General features: G+C 44.6%; 1 protein-coding gene across 5 annotated transcripts in view; it reads right to left on the reverse strand.

Annotated features, from left to right (window-relative positions):
* PLEKHD1 (pleckstrin homology and coiled-coil domain containing D1) overlaps positions 1 to 20478 on the reverse strand; it is a 32049-nt gene that overhangs the window by 2977 nt on the left and 8594 nt on the right. For 3 of the 5 annotated variants that reach the window (XM_085582010.1, XM_077784105.2, XM_085582009.1), the window contains 10 exons: positions 17967 to 18060; positions 16915 to 17004; positions 16338 to 16414; positions 11502 to 11593; positions 8725 to 8777; positions 6684 to 6808; positions 5701 to 5794; positions 4263 to 4441; positions 3644 to 3776; positions 1781 to 1925 (listed from right to left, as the gene is read on the reverse strand). In XM_085582010.1, the coding sequence (XP_085438136.1) occupies positions 1781 to 1925; positions 3644 to 3776; positions 4263 to 4441; positions 5701 to 5794; positions 6684 to 6808; positions 8725 to 8777; positions 11502 to 11593; positions 16338 to 16414; positions 16915 to 17004; positions 17967 to 18060 (1082 nt within the window). The remainder of the gene's footprint in view (positions 1 to 1780; positions 1926 to 3643; positions 3777 to 4262; positions 4442 to 5700; positions 5795 to 6683; positions 6809 to 8724; positions 8778 to 11501; positions 11594 to 16337; positions 16415 to 16914; positions 17005 to 17966; positions 18061 to 20478) is intronic. The other 2 variants (XR_014956023.1, XM_077784106.2) reach the window with 2 other exon arrangements.

The following is a 20478-nucleotide window of genomic DNA, read 5'->3' on the forward strand; positions in this document are numbered from 1 at the left end:
ATACTCAAATTTAGAAAGAACTGCAGCCATCCATTCCACATCAGTAATTCTCACAACTGCCTATGACTCAACAGCCAAAAGCCTTTGATACTGTGATAAAACTTCTCAACTCTGATGCCTTGCTCATCATACTTTCTTTGAAGGACTTCTAACACCAGTCAGGTCTAACTAGAAAAATAAGGTGTTGGCAACACCAGCACAGTCACACATGGTAAGGGATTTATTAATAGCATAGCAAATACTAGCACATAGTTACATATATTATCGGCTCCAAGAAAAGCCCCGTGTCCAAACTCTGACATTATTCTGCCCTGATCTGCCACACAAACTGCTTTTCCTGCCCTATTTCCCTTCTTATGGTCTGACCAGTGTCTATTCTGCCATTCCAGTCTTGCTGTCTTCCTGCCTGTTGCTGTCCCTTGCTGTTCAAAGGCATCATGTGCTAATGTGCCCAAACTCTTCTATAAAGGGCAGGGCAGAGCTGCAGGAACCACTTGGAAGGACTGAGGCAATTTGTACTAGGACTAATGTTATGGGAAACATTGCTGGTCCCTTATCTTCTTTAGTGCCCTGCTCAATCAGTACATTTTTACTCTTTTGAAAAAAACATCCCCCAAAATCTAAGGTTGGAAATATCAGGAGACATTCAGTACCAGTTACTCATTTATACCCTGTGAAGCTCTACTTAAATGCTGAACTCAACACATCCACTTTTGCTCTGTTTTCTTACCATGGCTCTGAGCCAGTGAGATGAAGTTCAGAATCATGACTGTTTTTCTCCATTTAGAAATCTTACTTAGAAACTACCAAATAACTTGTTTTATTTATATATATATGTAAATTATAAGTATGTGAATAGATATAAAACTATTTATACATTTATTTCCCCCTATTTACCTAACAATACTCAGAATACCACAGGATTTTTTGACTTTTCTGTATTGGCCCAGTACATCCATCCTTCACTGAAATGAATCCTTAACTGTACAGACACAGCACCTTCATAAGCACCTTCTCCCTGCACTGTAACTTGAGCATGAAAAACAAGTAAGATTTGACTCAATTTGACTGCTTATGTCTGTTTCCAAGCTTGACTCAAGCCAAATGCCAGGGTAATACCTCTCAAGAGAACCCAAAAAGACCCAATGCAAACAAACCTAAAAAAAGGCAAAGAAACAGGGATAACTTGTGAGAAGCATCATTCTTACACCTGACCCATGCACTGCAGTGCTGAGCAGATGCTGTGATTCAGCTCTGAGTAAAGATCCAAACTTCACCTTCTGGGTCACCTACCAGCACGTCGCTACAGCAACCACAGGCCTCCTTAAACTGGTGATATTCTTTTAACTAAGGCTGAGAAATAAAGCCTTGAGGGGAATCAGAGGACTCCTTATAACCCAAACCTAGTCAGTAGTCAGTTTTTATAGCTCTGCCACAGCTTCCCTGTTTGACATTTTGGAAAGTATTTGCTCATCTCTAGGTTTGCCTTCCACCCAAGAGAGAAGTCTGGAATAATTTCATGCTCCCTTGAGAGGCTGGAATAATTTCAACCTCCTTTGAGGGCAAAACAGCAACTACTTGCATAGCACCTTATGGCTCCTCAGAGGAGATGTGTGATGGAGGTACAAGAAGTTGGGAGACCACATATATGTGCAGCTTTGCTAATTTGGAATTTTCCTTGTATGTCTGGTAAGATAGGTAGAAATATTTTCTTTGTATGTCTGGTAAGATAGGTAGAAATAGTTTGCTCATCAGTAGAGAGCATAGATGACTAACTTACTTCTCAAGTTACTGACATCTGCTTTCATCTTCTTCTCTTTCTCCTTGTTGCAATTCAGAGAATTTAAGCCTTGCTCCAAGCTCTGCAATGCTTCTTCAGCCTCTCTCAGTCTCTTCTCCAGATCCATGCGTACCTTCACTTCAGCCTGAGGAAGAAAATAAGAATAGCTAGAAAACAGCTTGTTTCTCAGTAAACATCCTGGTAACTCACAAGGTCTGTGAGGGACTTGGCATGGATGAAAATGAAAAGACAACAGGGATGGAAATCCTTAGAAAGGCAATATAAAGATGTTTCTCATGTCTTCAGACAGAATCTGAAGTCCAGATTATTGTAGTAATTTTCATTTACTCTGACTTCATTTTTCACAGTTTTCCTCCCATTGCATAAACCATATGGAATCAGAGATGCTATTTCAATACATGAATTTGTGCTAATTCAAGTACTTGCAGCTCAGCAGGAACAGAAGGACATCAATCCAGCTTTGACAGACTTGAGATAAAGGCAGTCAATTCCCACAAAGGGATGTACAGTGCTTAGTTTCATAAACAAAACACAAGAGAATTTAGAAATACTGTACTCGTTTTGCAAAGGAGAAAGACTACACAGCTTAGGTCAACTTAGCTTTAGTCTGGCCAAGTAGAAAGTTACAAGATAAGAAAATATTGGAGGTGCAGGAAAAAATAACTCAGGGTTTTTTTTTTTACAAAATATTTGTAAAAGGAGTTTGAGCGCCAAACAGCCAATTATTTTACATAACCTTTACATTATTTAGGTTTAAATAAAATGCCATACTTTATCCAGTTACCTTTGCATAGATTCATGTATTGTCTGTTACGAAGAAGGGCTGGTCCCTCAGCTGAACTCCTCTACTTTTGAACCCAAGTTCTTGCAGAGGTTACTGAAGATTTAAAATTCTTAAGGTTGGTTTTCTGACCACAAGTGAGGAGGGAAGATCTCTCCTCAGTTCTGCAACATCTATATTAGCATTTCTTCCAAATCATCTTTATTCTTGATTGTGTCTACTTTCCCCTTTTATTATTTTTCCTTCCCTCCATCCATAGATGATGCTTTCACAGTAGCAAATTAAAAGACTTGCACTGAATTAATTAATTAGGCTTCAGGATGTGAAAATAAACAGTAGTCCTACATAGGTAAAAGATAGCAATTTCATGTGTTACCATGCTATCATAGTGCTTTGGGTAGGAGGAGACCTTAAAGATCATCTCATTCCAACCCCTCACCCGCAGGGAGGGATAATTTTCACTAGACCAGGTTTCTCAGAGCACCATCTAACCCAGTCCTGAACACTTCCAGGATGGACTATCCACAATTTCTCTAAGCAATTTGTTTCAATGCCTTACCACCCTCACAGTAAAGAATTTCTTTCTAATCTAAACCTCTCCTCTTTCTGATTGAAGCCAATTTCACCTGTCCTATTACTACACATCCTTGTAAAAATTCGTATAAAAGTTTCCTTATCAGAGCCTTCTCTTCCCTAGGCCAAACTCTCCCAGCCTGTCTTCACAGGAGAAGTGCTCCAGCCCTCCAAGCACCTTGGTGGTCCTTCTCTGGGTTCACTCCAACAGGTCGACATCCTTCCAGAGCTTGATGCAGCACTGCAGGTGGGGTCTCACCAGAGTGGAACAGAGGGACAGAATCACCTCCCTTGCCCTGCCTGCTACTCTGCTTTGGATGCAGACCAGGATACAGTTGGCAATATGAAGCATAGCTTATGAAGTTTTATGACCAAAATGTGAAAACTAAATAAAACCAAAAGTTTGGCTTGATAGGGAATGAATTGAAAGAGCAAATGGAAGCACTCTGAGCCCAGGGACAGCAGTGTGTGACGTATGCAGGGGATACCTTGAGGTCTCTCTCTGCCTGCTGTTTCTCTGCAGTCAGCTCCGAGAGCGAGTTCTGCAGCGCTTGCGACTGGGAAGAGTAAAACTCCCGCTCCTCCTCCAGTGCTCGAGACCGCTCCTCATTCTCCTTCATCCTGGTGCATGGCACAGCAAACAAAGATGACCATTCCCACCCCAACACAACTCACAGGAAGGAAAGGAGCTCAGTGTCACGATGGGGCATGCTCAACTACCTGACTGCCCAGAGCAGAGACGCTAACAGGAGCACTGTGAGCTCCATTGCAACAACACAGGCATTGCTGGAGAAAGCCAGCTGAACAGTTCTTGAATGGAACATTCTCAACTCCCAGATGAGGCCCAGGAGCAGCAAATGCTCCATATGGGCAGGCCATGAACACCTTCCCATGTCCGAGTCCTGGTGTGAAAGGAGCAGGCCCAACTGGGACCTGCCCTGCCTCACTGTGTCTCCTTTGAAGGATTGGCAACCTGAACTCCTGCCATTGGAACCAGACAAGCTTCCAGACTTGTCTGGTGCTGGCAACCAAAAAGCAAGTCAGCAGACAGTCACATCATTTGGCATCACTAAGCCTGAGCAGAAGTGTCCTCTTTCCCCCTTTCACCTTTTCTCTGCCAGGAGTTTCTCCTGCAGAAGTTGCTGCATCTTCTCTTCAATCTGTCGCAGGCTGCAGTGCAGTCCCCAGATGGGGCTTTGCTCCTTGCTGGGGCTGGTTGGAGGTGGGACTTGGCTCTCATTTTCTTCCAGCATCTCCAGCATTTGTTGTTTTTCCAGGGAGAGCTCCTTGAAGAAGGACAAGAGATTGTGAGTATCAGCCAAGTCTAGCGTTTCTGCTCCTGTTCCTGCCTGGTTCTTCCTTCCTGAGTGCCTCTATCCTTACATCCACATGCCTCATTCAGGTAAACACAGGAACAACAAAATTTGGATTTCGTTTCATACCTGCTTCACAGGGAGCAAGCCTCCAACACAGCCTTCACTACAAAGGGGTGAACCAGCAGGCTCTTTTGATGTGATATGTTAGCAAGGGCACAACTCTGAGACTGGAACCTTATGCTTCCCTGGTGCATCACAGATGCAGGTTCCCTGCCTTCCCTGCTCCACTTGTTCCTTAGTGGGAGCTGGAGGCACCCCCTCTGTGGTACTTCTAACTGTAGGCAATGGGACACATCACTCTGTTTGCCTCTGAAGTATTCAATGTGCAATTAAGGCAGGAATGGTACTTCCATAGCTTTCCAGTTATTTTTTTCATAACTGAGGGCAAGGAGACGAACTCAAAGAAACAGATTTTTGGACAAACTTGCAGAATTTGATACAAACATTAAAGATGACCTTGCAGCTTCAGAATGCCAAGTGTGTGGAAATTTCACAAAAAATATACATTTAGAAAAGACACTTTCCACAAATCCAGCAGTAAAGAAAGATTTTAATACATCAAGACTCTGTTTCCTAGATTCCCATGTGGTACATGATTTCCTAGGGAATTATGCTCCCTTCTGTGAACAAAGAATGCCCTTCTGCTGCTTCAAATTCCACCAGAAGGTAGGGAGGTGCAGTTAAAAAAAAAAAAAGCTCATCACAGACTTACAGTTATGTTGGCTGGAAGGGACCTTCCAGTAGGCTCCTGCCCAGCTTGCTGTTCAGAGCCAGTCTGTCAGCACAGCAGGATATGATCATCTGTGGCTGTTTACAGTCTGAAAACAGTCCACAATGAAGGTTCCTCAGCCTCTTTGACTGCCTGCCTATTGGGTGACAATTCTCTCCCTACTGTTCCACCTAAGCTTCCTAAACTACAGCTTATCATGGTTATTGTCCTACCACCGTATTACCTGGTACTGCTGAGAAAATCTTGGTTCACTTGTGCTCTGTGTCATTTCTCATCCTTTTCTGAAGGGGATTTTGGTGTTCATATCAGCTACCAAATTACCCTGTTCATCTGTACAGCACCTCAGCTCTGGCATTGGCAGGTGTTGGATTCATTCCATGTGACAGCACTGCTTTCAGGCCAAAACGCTGTCACTCAGAGGGGAGGAGCAGTCACTCACCTCTAGGGTGTTCTGTAAGGACTCTGTCAGGCTTCGCAACTCTTTCTTCTCTTCCTCCACTCCTTTAAGGGAGCGGGCTGTGAGCTCCAGCTCCCTAAAGAAGCAAAAAAGGTGACAGCTACTGCAGGGGAACGATTGCCCCACAGACTGCATCCCGGCTGTACAGGCTGAGGGTCTCCTGGTGCAGGACCTGCAACCATCAGTAGGTACAGCCAGTCCTGGTGAGACAGGAGTTTGCCAGGAAGCATCACATCCTGCAGGTGTCCAGGAGCCTCACTGTGCCTCCTAATCATCAAACCCAACCCAACAGTTACTGCACTTCTCCAGCAAGGGCAGAGCCATGGTTGCAACTGAAAGAGCTCAGACAGGGCAGTCACATCTAAGCAGAGCCTTTGAAAACAAAAATGGTTTGCAAAATCACACTGGCTTTTCTGAGATGTTACTTAGGGAGAAAAAAAGAAGAAAAAAGAACGATAGCAAAAAATGCCCTTTCAACGCGTGAGGCAAAGCACTTTGATCCTTCTATTTCGAAGTACATTTGCTCCAAATATTTTGCATAATTAACTTTAAAAATGACAAAACTAATCTTGGTGAGGCAACATCATCATACATCCGTTGTCATTCAGCTGATGGTGGAAAACCAGATCCAGGTGTCTGGATCTGCTCAGTCAGCTGAATTAATTTGCTCTCTGAAATCTTCTCTTGCACCTGTCCATTACCATGCTACCCCAACTAATCTGGGGGTTGTTTGTGTCCCAGCACTTTGAAATTAAATTGCTGGAGGCCTGAGTGCAAAATGAAGCTGAGCTGTATTCTATTGGCCACAAGCAATAGCAAATGCAGGTAAAGAGCCCACAGCCATTCCCGTTTTGGTCAATGCAGCATCTCCTTCCTACATGCACAAACCAGGTGCATTTTACACTGTTTGGTGGTACTTTTGCCTGGTGTGGGAGTTGTGTCCTTTCCCTGCCCTGCTGCCGTACCGTCTGATCTCCTCCTGCTCCAGCCGCAGCTCCCGCACCACCTCTTCAAAACGCTGCTTCTCTGCTTCCAGGATCTGGTTCAGACGCTCCAGTTCCTGCTCCAAAAGAGAAGACAGGAATGCACCCTGCCGACACAGTTAGGAGAGGCTTCCCTGTTAACAACTCCTGAGACTTGTAACATGGCATGTAACCCAAGCTGCGTAGGGCTACAAGGCTGTCTGACTCCACCACACTTTTGTTTGGGGCAATTAGAAGGATTTGAGGTTGTCTGAGGATTTTCAGATATCCAGAAGTCCCAGCCAGGTTACCAAGCACCTGGAGATCTCAGACATGCTCCCTTGCAGAGGTCAGCTCAGGCACATATATACAGAAGGTCCAAAACTCCCTGGGAATGCTGGGCATTTTCAGGCACACACCCACACAGATACAGAAAAGCCAGACAGCCTCAGAAAGCAGCAGCCCCAGAATCTCTGTGCCTGAAGTGTGATACTTCTATCAGTTCAGCCTTTCTTCTCACCCCCACTGGTGCAGGAAAACACAAACCATTCAGTTACAGCTTTGCACAGTTTAATCAGCCTGTCACTATCTTTGTGCTGATAAAATCAAAATTCAGCAAGGGTCCCTCTCCTGGCCAGGTCCCCTTGCAGCCATAGTTGCTGTGCAGAACTCCTGCTACAGGCTCATGCCAGTCACAAAACAGTGCTGGCACTGGATAAATTCCTAATTAAGACTCTTGCTTCATGGTGCAGGTACACAGTTCAAGCTGCTTTCCCAACGTACTGCTCTGAAGCCTTCAGGCTCCCAGAGGATCAAACCACAGTTCAGTGAGCTCTACATTCAGTCCTTCACAGCACCAAACTCCTTCAAATTAAGGAGTTTGCATTTCTGCCCCATCTGCTCTTTGTAGGCAATGGAATTACTGTGCATGGCTTTGGAAGAGCAGAGATTTGTTCCAAGATCTTCAGACAAGGTCATTTCCCCCTCAGGCTACCTCACCAGAGGGAGATGTCCCTCTGCAAAGGCAAAAGGAGCTTAGCCCTAAGCAAGTGTCCAAGCCACTTTTGGATTTTAGCTTTCCAGAAATGTATGCAAGAAAAAGATAAGCCTGAGAAGCCGAGGTCAGCATTGCCATCTTTTCCTAAGGAGAGGCAACAGTAATTTTGGATAAACTGGAAAAGAGCATGAAGCACTTTGCAACATTGTTAATATGGTGGCCCATATCCATGCAGGCTTTCCAACTGCATAATAGGACAATCCATTTGCACAGCTATCCTGCCATGACTTTATGGTGGTGCTATAAAAATCAGTATAGATTTGCATCAGTAAATATAAAGATGTGCTACTTTTATTATATTAAGCAATTATAAGCTAGGAATAGTTTGAAAAGCTATTATAAACTTAATAAAGCAACCTGGCCTAATGGATGTCCCTTCCCTGCCCATGGCAGGGGTGTTGGAATGAGATGATCTTTAAGGTCCTTTCCAACCCAAACCATTCTATTCCAAGGTAAATTAAGGTATAATAGTCACATCTAAGGAAGTGCTCTCTTAATTTTTCCCTAGTGCAACATTTTTTATTCTCCCCATCTCTATTGTGTCCAAAGAACAAACCACATTGTTTTTTGTTCTCCTTGTTTTTCACAACAGTATCCCTATGCTAGAACAATGCTTGTTGACTTGCTGTCTAACTGTAGAGATGGGTCTTAATCGCCATAATCTTCTTGAATCTGCCAAATAACAATTGTATAATTCAATCCAGTGAGTATGATTTTCATTTGATCTTCCTTCCTGGTCCTTCTGGAGTCATAATGACAAACCTGCTGCATGGAAAGTAACAGGGAAAGGGAGCAGGAATATACCTCCATGACCCATCTCATCTTATTATTCCTCTCTTCATCCACAGGACCCAGAGGTTAGCTGGAGACTCTTGTGCCTCCACAAGCCTCTCTCCCTGAACACTGACTTGCCTTTGAACAAACAAGTCCCGACCTCCCAGCCCTGCCACATAGCAGTTGAAGGATATTGGCTTGTGATGAACTCACCTCTTTTTGTTCCCTCTGCAGACATAGCTCTTCTGTTTCTTCCATTAGTTTATCTGCAAGCACACACAAAAAAAATTCCAAGCACAGAGAAAAGCACTGGGATATTTACAAACAAGAAACACTGGCTTTGTGAAGCTTGAAAATGCAGTATTCCCTATTCCTTTGTGTGTATCTGTCTGGGAGGCTCCAAAGGCTGAGATGGCACTAATGGGATGTTCTCTAACTTTCCTCCTGCCAAATAACTTAATAAACTAAACAAGCATATTGCTTTGTAGTCTTTCTAAGGTTTCTCAGTATTCTTAAAGAACATTAATGAACCATCCTTCACCATCCTCTGAGTCAGGAAAATATTCTTATCTCTGCTTCACAGATAAGGAACAAGGCACAGAAAGGTCACATGAGTGCAGAGGGTCACACATCATGTGTGTCAGTTTTCCTTCAGCTCAGTGCCCCATCCTCACCTGCTAGCCCATCATCCTCTCATTCGCCCTCTGGGAAGCACTGCCAATTCCCTATTGTCACCTTGGGATGTCCCAGCCAAGCCCAGAAAACAATCCCTAACTTCGCCACCAAACTTCTGCTGTACAGAGCAGTTCCCCTCAACATCAGTTGCCCTTGTCCCCTGAAGACACACATGCCCAGCAGAGGCTGTGCTCTGGTCCTCACCCTGCAGCCTGATGCTCCTCTGCTGTGCCAGCTGCAAGCTCAGAAGCTCTGCCTCGGGCAGCTCTCAGCCACGCTTACAGGAACCCAGACAGAAACGCTTCTCGGGTTTAGCTCACAGCTCTGCTGCCATGGGAGCTGGGGCAGACTGGCTGGAGCACTTCTACCTTCCTCTTGTCAGGTGAGTGAGGTGCTACTGATTTCCCTGGTATTGAGGACCTGACAAGGTTACTGCTGCTGGCAGGATTACTACTTCTAGGAGGAATGCAGACCTCTATCTCCTGCCCAGAGCAGGGCTCTTGGTGCAAGAAAGTGTTACATTACCAAAGCTCTGCTGAGCACCACTGCTGCCTTTCTTTCCTACTCTCTCCCTCTTCCTCCTGGCCAGAACCCAGCACAGATGCACTGTAATTACAGAGGCTCTCCTACCTTCCCTCTTCTGCCCCTCCTGGGGGGCCCAAGCCCTGGACCTGATGGGCTTCTATAATGTCCATATCTGACAGTGCAACCTGGATCCCAGCTGGGTGGAAGATAACTCAGTGTGGATTGAAGAAATTTCTCAGAGCAGTGTTCCTTCAGAGAACCTTGACCTGCTTCCAGGAGCAGTGCCTGATCTCAAAGCTTGACTACAGGATGGACACAGATCATTGAAGGTAAGGCTAATGAGGCAGAAGCCTTAGCACTTATATAGAAATAGACAGTTCATGTCAAAAGAAAGTAACCAACTGTGACAATTGACCAGCTCTGAATGTTCTTGTCATGGACCAAAGAATCCAGTGAAATATATATTTTATATTCCAAATATCTCCTGCTTGCCACAGAATGTGCATTCCTCTATTTCTCCACCACCTTTTCTTTTATCATACTAAAGAGCTCTTTAGTCTTTAAAGCCCTTTCATTTGCTCTGGTGGTTGCAAAATAATGTTTTGACAAAACTTCCTCTTTCTAATTTTCCTTCTGTGTCTGTCCCTACAGGTCCTTCTTTCAGCATCCCCTGTTATTCCTTTGTCAGGTGTGGAACCACTTCTCCCTGCCTGCCTCATGTACGAGCCCATCCATCACCTCACATGGGTGAATGGTGTTCAGATGGACAGAGTAAACATGACTTAATCATTGTTAATTATCACTGTTATATGTGAGACCATATGCTGAGATCAGCCCTGATCCATGTGGATGCAGAAATGCAAAAAGCACCTTAAGATTCCTCCAGTGGCTTGACAATTAGGAGTAGATAGCATGAGCCACTGCTCAAGGCATCACCAACCTGAAGCACTCAAATTTCTGCTATCTTATTTAAAGCAGATAACTCTCCAGACAAGTCAGTGGGCCCACGCTTGTGACCTGCAGCCACCAGGTCAGAAGGTCTCTTAGACCTGGGGAATGGAGTAACTTAGAGGGCATCCAAGTTAAAAGGGCTGCTCTCCCTTGGCTCTTCCTATAGGCAATGCAGGGAAGAGATAACTGGACCTCCCAAGGCAGTCAGAACATTCAAGGTATCAGGCCATGCAGAGGCTGGTTCCTAAATAGGGCATTAGATTACATACATAGATTATTTCATGTTCATCTGTTCTTTCTCCTCTGTCTACAGAGAGAGCACTGACAAATTAGCCACTGCCATTAGATACCTCAAAAAAGCCCATATAAATGCTCCCACTGCCAATATGACCAGTGTGAGAACAAAGATCAAGTAGAGTAAGACCAAAAAAACACCATCTAGGTGAAGAAAAATCATGTATGAAAAGCTGTGACCAACCTCAGAAGTATCAGACCTGTCTGATTGAGGGAGACAAAGGTATTGTCTGTTTGCCTGTGAGCAGCTGAAACCAGCACATCCAAAGCTCTCAGGGGTGGCAAATATTTGTACAGATGAGCTATGGAAGACTGCAGCATGTTGGGCAAAGCATGTTCCTCTTTCACACTCCACACAAATGTCCAGATTCCACCTTAACTTTGCACGTTTTGACTCCCTTCAGATCTGAATTCCAGCTGCTGACCACTCAAAAGCTTCATCCAGAGAAAACCTGTAGCTGCTTGGCTTTACCACAGTGACAACTCCAGGAAAAGCAAAATTACTAGTTTGGCCTTTATGGCTTTTCAAAGTAAGAAAAGCCTACCCAAATATTCTTGTTTCTCCTTGGCCAGCTGCAGTCCTTGAGCTTCCAGGCTCTCAATCATGGCTTCTCCCAGTTGGGCATTCTTCCAGGTTCTAGGGAGAGCAAACACAAAGCAGGCAATAAAAGAGAGCTAAGGATCCCACAAACTAGGACAGGGGATTCTGCCTAGCAAACTACCAAGGAATTCAAACGTGCAGACTGTCATCAGCTGGGATCATGATTCTCTAAAATTTTTCTCCACAAATGAATTGGAGAAATTTCCCCGGCATTCAGTTGTTTTTTGGTTTGTTGGGTTTTTTGGGGTTTTTTAGGGCTTTTTTGTCTGTTTGTTTTAAATATGTGGGCTATATGTCAACACCTCACAGCTATTCAAATGTTTTTTCCAGTGTTTTGGATATTTCTATAATCTGCTTAATTTTGAGGGCTCTCCAGACCAATCCAGCATATTCACAGCCTCCAATTGCAACAGGATGTACCTGGAAACCTTTAAATTACAGACTTTAGAGCCAGAATTCAGCTTTTAACTCAAGTAACTTCCCACTGCCAGCAACATTCTTTTGCAGCCATTTCAATATTTTGCTGTTAGAGTCACTCTTCCCCTTCAGACTTCAACCACTTATTGAATCTTTCCTATGGCCTTTTACCTTTAGTCTTTCTGGTATCCATCATCCATCCTGGAACCAATCAACCCCTCCTCTGCTAAAGCTGTAAGCCACTAGGACTTGGTGTCTGGCCCTACACTGTGAGTCAAGTGCTTTTTCCTGATAATGAAGAACCAGAGATAAAAACCAGACAAGATGCTGGCAAGTAGGGAATATTACAGGAAGCAGGCATATTCAAAGAGCACCTTGTGTTATTGAGATCCTCTGGCCAGTGGTCCTACAAGGTCTCTTAAACACTTTATAAAGCAAAGCTTAAAAAAGGAGCCTGTGGAGCATATACCCATTACTGATTGAGCTCTCAGACAGGCTGGGCTTTAATACAGATATTAATCATCAAGGATAGGCACACCAAAAACCAAAAATAGAACCAGAAATGGTGTTTGCTGCTCACTTCTATTCATGTTTCATTAGAAAAAAAAAATCTAAAATACATATAGAATAACATATAAAATGCATAACATTAAAACACATAAAATTTATTCCAACATGTTTATATAGATGTGCATAAAGGAACAGCAATTGTTGCCAAGAAATTCTGCCATCTTTGTTAAATCCTAAGGGATCTTATAAATATTAAATATCTTTAAAGCATCCTGTACTGGGCCTCTTTGTGAACGATTTGAAATTGTAGCTTTTTAGAAACTGTTAATTGGCAATCTCTTATTTCAAGGCAAGCTGTGCTTTGTCTCTTATAAAAGCCAGACAAATAAATTAAACACGCACCACTCCAGGGACCAGGCAGCTCACAGCTCCAGCAGCCCTAGCTCTTTGCAGATATATGTGTTTCTTGTCAGCTAATGAGGCTATTTCTAAAGTGGAGAAGAAATTAGAACGCTAATTTAAAAGGTGCTGTTTTGCCCACAGGTAGTCATCTTCATCTTGAGTGAGAACATGTGGGTGTGAATGTGTTTTCTCACTAACATTCCCTGTTACAGGACAAATCTGATCCCAGAGAAGCAAACAGGTCAAGATGGGAGTGGGGGGAATGACAGAGCTTATCATATGATTACATGGAGGATTTCAAAACATCTGTAGCCTTTAAGGTGTCTGTTTACAGATTCACCTTTTCAGTGCTCCCTCCCTTCCCCAGACTAGCAACACATTTCCTTGTCCATTACTCAAAGGTTACTGCACCCACTGCTGTGTGACTTTGAAAATGCACTTGGATCACCATGTAGCATTTAAGCTTTTATTCCTATATCTGCTGGAACCAGTGCTGGTGTAACCACAGGTACAGGGAGGTACCAGGCTGAGGTACCTTCAGCTGAGGGGCAAGCAAAATCTTCTTTTATTTTCTATTCCTTGCCAAGTGAGTTTTCATCAGAAAAAGTTACATTGCTTAAACTATTGGAAAGCACAGGGCCAGGAAGGCTCATGGGACAAGTAAAAACCTCTGCCTGAAAAAAAAACAACGACCCCAAAGCTGTAGAGAATCTCCACCACATATACACCTCAATCACTGTCTGTTCTAGTCTTTCGGCAGCACTGGGAATCTCTTTAGCTTTTGCTGCATTTTACCTTTCTTGGTACCAACCCCAGCCAATTTTTGGAGACATTCAGCACTTTATAGTCCACAGCGCAGAAGCACTATGTTACTGTTTTTCTCCTGCATTGCCCACCAAGTTTACTTTCTACCAGTTCAGGGAATGCTGCTGTGGACAGAAAGGTTAGGTGTGCCCCTCTCCCCAGCTAGCAGCAGCAAAGATTGTCTGGGTGGAAAAAGAGCCTGGCAGTCTGGGAGTCAGGACTTTGTGCATTTCCAAAAAGCTTTCACAATCTGGCAAGTGTGGTAAGTCAAGCCACAGCATTTTGGAAGCGTGGGGATGCCATCAATTCCCCTCTGCATTGAATAAGCCATTTCCCTACCAGGACAGGAGATTTGGAAAGGAATGAAGAACTGAAGGGATCATCAAGCAGACTGTGATGGTGGAGGCAATAATCTGTTGTGCAGGCACATACACATGACCCAGATGGAAACAGGCAGCGGGAAAATCGAAACAATGGACAGAGGATACTTCCCAGCCTGGATTTGTTTTTTCTCCTTTGCCTATGTCCATATCTCAGTCTGTGGAGTTTGTTTTGGGGTTGGGATTTTTTTTTTCCCCTTTTAAAGTTGTTTGTTTGTGGGTGTTTTGTCAACTTTATATAATTATGAAAACAGCAGGATGATTGCAGTGGTGTGGTGCCACTGGCAGTATAATCTCCATCTAGGAACAAAAGAACATTATAACAGATTACCTAGAATAATTCAGCTGTATTCTTCCAACTTTTCTATCCACTGCAGATCGATGTATTGGCCCATGCTGGCCTTTTTGACTGCTGAACTCCCAACCTGACCCTGTTAAATCACATAATCTGTGCTTTTCCTCACATGCAGGCTAGTATCAGTACTGATGAGACTGGCACTGGAGCTGCTCCACTCTCTGATGCAGAAACAGAAGCACAGAGGGGAGAAAAGGTGTCTCAGGCAGTTTTCCCACTAGGTGCAGGTGGTCTGCTGTATGATAGCAGCCACTTCTAGTTTCTGTTTTAAATGCTACTGCTGGAATATGAAAACACGGGCTAGAGAAAAGGCTGGCTCTGTGACAAATGCAGCAGTGCAGGGCTTACTTGTGTGTACCCATTCTGAGTTGTGCTGCCTCCCTCCTTCCTTCCCATACACACCTGAAAGATGAAGTCAGCTCCAAATTATTGCCCTTGGCAATAGTTGATTTTAACATTGGCAAAGGCAAATGCGGACCTGTGCTATTCAATAAAAATCTCCAAATTGCTCAAGGGCTGACTGTGTCTGTCACTTCTACTCTGCAGTGGCCAAGGCTGCTCAAGCCAAGGGGGTGGCAGACCTCTGCCTTGGGTCTTGTGTCTTACAGGACTCCTGCTCCCATGAAACTTCAATGGGCAGCTGTGTGTTGCAGTTCATACACTGCCACGGAGGTAACAGCTTGCCCCAGAGCCACAGCCAAACACAGAGCTTGCAGCATAGCGCTTGGCTTGGGTTGATCCACCAAACATTCAGCACCCCATTAATTACAAATCTACATTTTGAGCCTCACAAGATTGAAATGAACTGAGATATTGCCTTAGCATGCGGTATTACAAGTTAAACAGTTTCTGCCCCCACAGTGATGAGAGACCACACATGTTGTAATGCAGCCAAGAAGGGCAGAGCAAAATGCTCATTGCTGTAAGCCTCAGAGCTGAATGGTAGGCTCTGCCCTACAAACCCAGGAAGTTTCTATATCTCATTTGGGAAAGTCAAATCCCTGTTTTAGTGTTATCTCTTCCTGCATCTGCTGAGATTTAGAAGGAGCCTGCTCTGGCTTTGCAGGACAGCTGCTCATTGGACTGTCAGGCTCCTGGGTGCTGGGGGAGTGCAGAGCTGGAGGCCAACCCATCGCAAATCTCTGTCCAGGATTCTCAGCAGAGTGGGAACCAGAACTGAATGCACACAGCAATCAAACTCTCTCACCCCTGCAGGTGGGCTGGAAATGCTTTGCTAACACTGCCTCTGCTGGGATTTAGGCTGCCTCTGCATTTCACAATTAAACTGTTTCGAGAGGCCAAATCCTGCTGCTCCATGTCCTGGGCACCCACAGATCTGGGCAGCAGAATGCACATCCCATGGACACAGAACTGCAGCACAATTACTGTTACTGATCAGAACTGTGCTGGGTGAGGTCCCTGCTCATAGCAGGACATAGAGCCACATGGGCAGCTGCTCACTAGCTTCATGTCTTGCCTGTTCTGCTCTTACTTTACCCCAAATTCATATGGAGAAGTTGTCTCACCCCCACTTCCATCAAGCCTGCAAACCTTGCTTCCCAACAAAATGGACCAGGAGGGCTCCCACTCAGATCCAGGTCCCACTTCTCTGAGGCACAAGAGAAGGATAGCAGATGAAACTCAGTGTATCAGCACTTGGCAGATGACAGCCTGGACTGGTGAGGAGAGAGACACACTGCACACACGCTGCACAACAAGGTGGGAAGCTTTGCATCAGTTTTAGAGCACTCCCCTTTAGAGTAAGGATGGGTCCAGGAGGCAAGTAAAGCTATCACTGATTTTCAGGAGCTTGTCTGACTCCCCATAGCCCTTCTAGTCAGGCTTCTCTCTTTTTATCCTTTATACACCTACAGAGCAGATCAAAGCAAATAAGGAATAGAAAGAAGCTTACACTTTTCCAGACTCCTGTAGCATCTCCAGCCACTGAGCCTGCTCAAACTCTGATTCAGCTGCTAGAACAATGTTACCCTGGAAGAGGGGAGGGGAGGGGAAAAAAACCCAGATTAGAGAGGCTGGTGCCTTCTGCACCTCTGTGCACTCCTGGCATGAACTGGACACAGCTGTGGTGGGAGGAGAGCCCACCATAGCCTTCCACCTCCACAAGGAGCATGACACGGGAGCAAATACAACCCAGGCCTACCACACACCGGGAAGTGTGCACACAGCAAACAGCCACAGCAGGAATAAGCCTGATAGGGCAGCATGGGCTCTAGGGCTCCTGAGAATCTGTCCACTGGCCTGCTAGAATCATAAAACCTGGTGCCAGAAAGTGCAAGTTTCCTTGTTGGTTGCCATACAGTCTTGAGGGGACTTGAATGCTAAGTCACCCTTGCTCTCAGGATAGTCTGTCCAGAGAGGGTAGGCATACCTTGGTGGGGAGGGAAAAGTCTGCCAGTCCAGCTCTGCTCATCAGCATTAACCTGTTCTGTGGTGTTTGGAGCTTTTTAGAAGAAAATAACTCTACTTACATGGAAGTCTTCATGAGAGATCTTTATGGCATAAGGCATGTTGGCCTCTTCTTTGGGCTCTACAATGCAGCCTCCCAGGGGTATGACACCCTGGAGATAAACCAGAGCACTCTAATCAGTCAGAAAAATCAAGCAGAACTATCAACTAACTAGGAGCTGAACTTTTACTCTCAGTCACTTTGTTGGCCCATGGCCTTGGCTACCCCAGGAGGGGCAATACACACAGTTCCTGCAAAGCAGAGGGACTCTCATTTCCACCAGGAAACCCTCAGCCAGTATCTGGAAGGGGGTAAAGATGGCAGTCCTGTTTTCAGCAATGAGGGAAAGCTGTTAGCTAGAACATGGAAGCAGAAACTGTTCCATGAAGGAGGAAGTGATCTCCAGTGGGGGCAAACGTTGCAGATTCAGTGTGGTATCATGAGAGAGGCTGTGCATTCATTACAGTCACTGTAAAAAAAAAAAAAAAAAAAAAAAAAAAAAAAAACAACAAACCCCACACATGCTGTGGGGCAGGCAGACAGCTGGCTGTGCCAGCCAGGATGGGTGAAATCAGCACCTTTGGAAGCTCACGTGCTACATCAGCCTGCAGTGACTGCAGAGCACAAAAGCAGCTCGGAGCCCAGGGTCCCCTGTGGGGCTCCAGGCAGCAGAGCTCCAGTGGCCACTCAGGTACTGAGGGCAGGTGGCCACCAGCTGCTGCCAAGTGCAAGGACAGGTTAGGAACAAGAGCCACATGGAGCCCCTAGCCCCACCACTGGCTTTGCCAACATTATTTTTATAGCCACAAGATTAGTTGATTAGATCATGAAAATAAGGGAATATATCTACTATCAGGTAAAAAACAAAAAACAAAAAAGAGGCCATATGCCTGCTGAATCATTGAATATCCTGAAAAGGTACCAACATGGTTCCTCCTCTTTTGTAGCTTCCCTGAACCTGTGAGATATCTGGGCTTACTGGGACTTAGCTCTTCATCACCTGCTGGGCCCATGGAGGAAGGGAGGGGAATGCTAGAAGCAGCATAGCTCCCTCCTTGGGCAAACAGTGCTCACCTTGGGATGGATATTGAAGTACTTATTGCTTTCAAAACTCTTCTTCTCACTCTCAGCATAGTACAGCAGGAAGCTTTCCTTAATGATGAAGAACCTTTAAGACAGAGAAGGGAAATGCTGGTGAAATGGAGGTTGTGGTTCACAGCACAAGAAAATCCCACCTAACTAAAGCTGCTTTCTCAGCAGGAGAGTTTACCACTCCCACCTAAGACTAAGGTGAGGTGCCTCACTTCTGCTCACAGCCAAGAGCTCGTGCTTAACAGCAAGTGCCAAGCTGAGGTACTTTGTGTTGCAGGACCCCCAGCAGGCACCCACCAGAGCTGAGGGCAGAACACCTGCTCTCAGGGCACTGGGACAGCACTCTGTGTCCCAGACAGGACCACAGACTTTTGCCATCTCTACATGTGTGCCCTCTCTAGATCATGTGTTGAATTCAACCTATTGGAGAGAGCTGCTCTTTTAATTCAAGGGTCTCTTGCATGGGCTAAGACCAACTAAATGCTTATTTTGCAATATGTTGCCTGCCACCCTCTTCCCTCCCATGTCAGCATAAGCCAGAGGGAAGTGTTTCCAGTCTAACAAAGAATCACAGCCTAGCATCCCCAAGCGACTATTGAGGCAAAAATTGGCCACCAAAGTACTGAGGAGCAGAAATAAATTTGAAAGTTATTTTTAAGCAGAGCACCTGGCAAACTCTGCTGTCACTGACCTTCACAACTACAGAGGAAATTGAATTTTTTTTTCTCATATGTGTAACATTAAAATAGGCCTTGTTCTGCTCAGTTAGCCTTAAGTATGCTCTGGTGATCATTGTATAGTAACCACAAAATATTACGGCTTCTGCAAGCCAAGCCTCTACCTTACTGGAGTGTGCCCCCAAAATTATGATTAAAGGAGTGCCACCTTTAACTTATTTGGATTTTTGAAATGCCCCTGGGAGGGTCCCTCCTCTCTTCAAAAATTGAGGTTGTACATACTCTGCAGGCAGTGGTACAGGGGAGAGATACCTGACTTAATTCCAATTTGGTCTTAATCTCTGCAGCACTCAAAAACTATGAAGAGCAGCTGAAAAAAAAATGGGGACAAGTGTAGTAGGGAGGTTTCAGAAGAGTAAATGCCAAAGAAAATGTATTGCTCTGTTCTGTACATATTTTCTGACATGAGAAAGTGAGATTTGGGAAGAAAGTGAAAGGTTAGAAGGTGAAAATCATTTTAAAATGCCTTTTTACACTTCACAAAACACAGCTGTGTAAGTCACTTTCATGTGGTCCTGAGGACAAGAGATCATGAGGAAACTGCAAAGGATAAGGCTTATGTGAATAATAAGAACATTCCCAAGAAACCCTCCTGTTTCTGGGAAGGAATAAGAGAAGACCTCTACAGGCAGTGCTGCCCACTTGTGCAGACTGGGCATTGCTGCACCTTTCCTTGAAGCCACCATCAGTAATGGGCTACAGGCCAAAGGAGCTGATCCACAAGGACAAATCCAATGCCTTCATGTGCCCCCATCTCCCCTCAGTCCTCTCCTGAAGTGGATGGGTTGTCAGATGGAGCAAACTCCTGCCTCCAGTACAGATGAGTACAGCAATCTGGTACCAGTTTAGTTTCAAAAACTAAAGAAAGATGTTGAAGCTGGCAGAGAATTATCATAATAATTAAAAATTTATATAATTTTTAATAATTATTATTATTATTTTACTTAGATGAAAACTTTACTACTTCCATCAGCTTCTGTCTCTTGCTCTTCTCTATGGCTCTGGCAACCCAGATGAAACTGCCAAATGCCATGGAAATAGAGACCATGGGCTCTTGGGGCAATAAATAAATGCAGAACAAAGCTAAACTTATCAAAGTCTGCAGGAAACTCAAGCTCTGGACCACTTTTTGTGTTTGAAAGTGCCAGTCATTGAACAGGTGCATATTTACATCCAGAAATCTTCAGAATGTACAAATGCCAGCAGCAGTTATTGTTCCCCAATTTTTTTCCTCTCCTTGCCCTCTCATCTATTCATGTTGACATCAGAGGTGGGGAGAAGCAGGCACTTTGCTAAGGCAGACATCAGAGACCTCCAGAGAGCAGACAAGGCTTGTTCCTGGTTCCTCCTATCCACATCACTTCTGTGAATAGCAGCCTTGTGCCTTCCTGATTTTTTTCCTCACATCTCTGGTCATTAACTCTATAAGAAAGTTTTCCTTTGAGTAGCTTCATCTTTGTTTTTTCTCCAACTCTATGCTTAGTTTAAGGAGGACTTCATTTTTTTTAGAGAGAAATGTTGCCTTATCTGCACAATAAATACAAAAATAACATCCTAAAACAACAAACCTGCCTGCCCAATGGCCTGTGCTTGGTCCAGTGAGTCCAGAGAGCCAGAGACTGTGGGTACAAGTATGAATCTAGAGATGCCAAAAGTCAAAACACCACATGAAACAGAGAAAGTCAAATTATCACTTTCAGCACTCTTTTCAGTCTGACTAATCTCAAGAAACATTTTCCAGACAGGTAAAGATATTG

Source organism: Lonchura striata, chromosome 5 (assembly GCF_050655825.1).
Source record: "Lonchura striata isolate lonStrDom1 chromosome 5, ASM5065582v1, whole genome shotgun sequence".
Taxonomy (NCBI): Eukaryota; Metazoa; Chordata; class Aves; order Passeriformes; family Estrildidae; genus Lonchura; species Lonchura striata.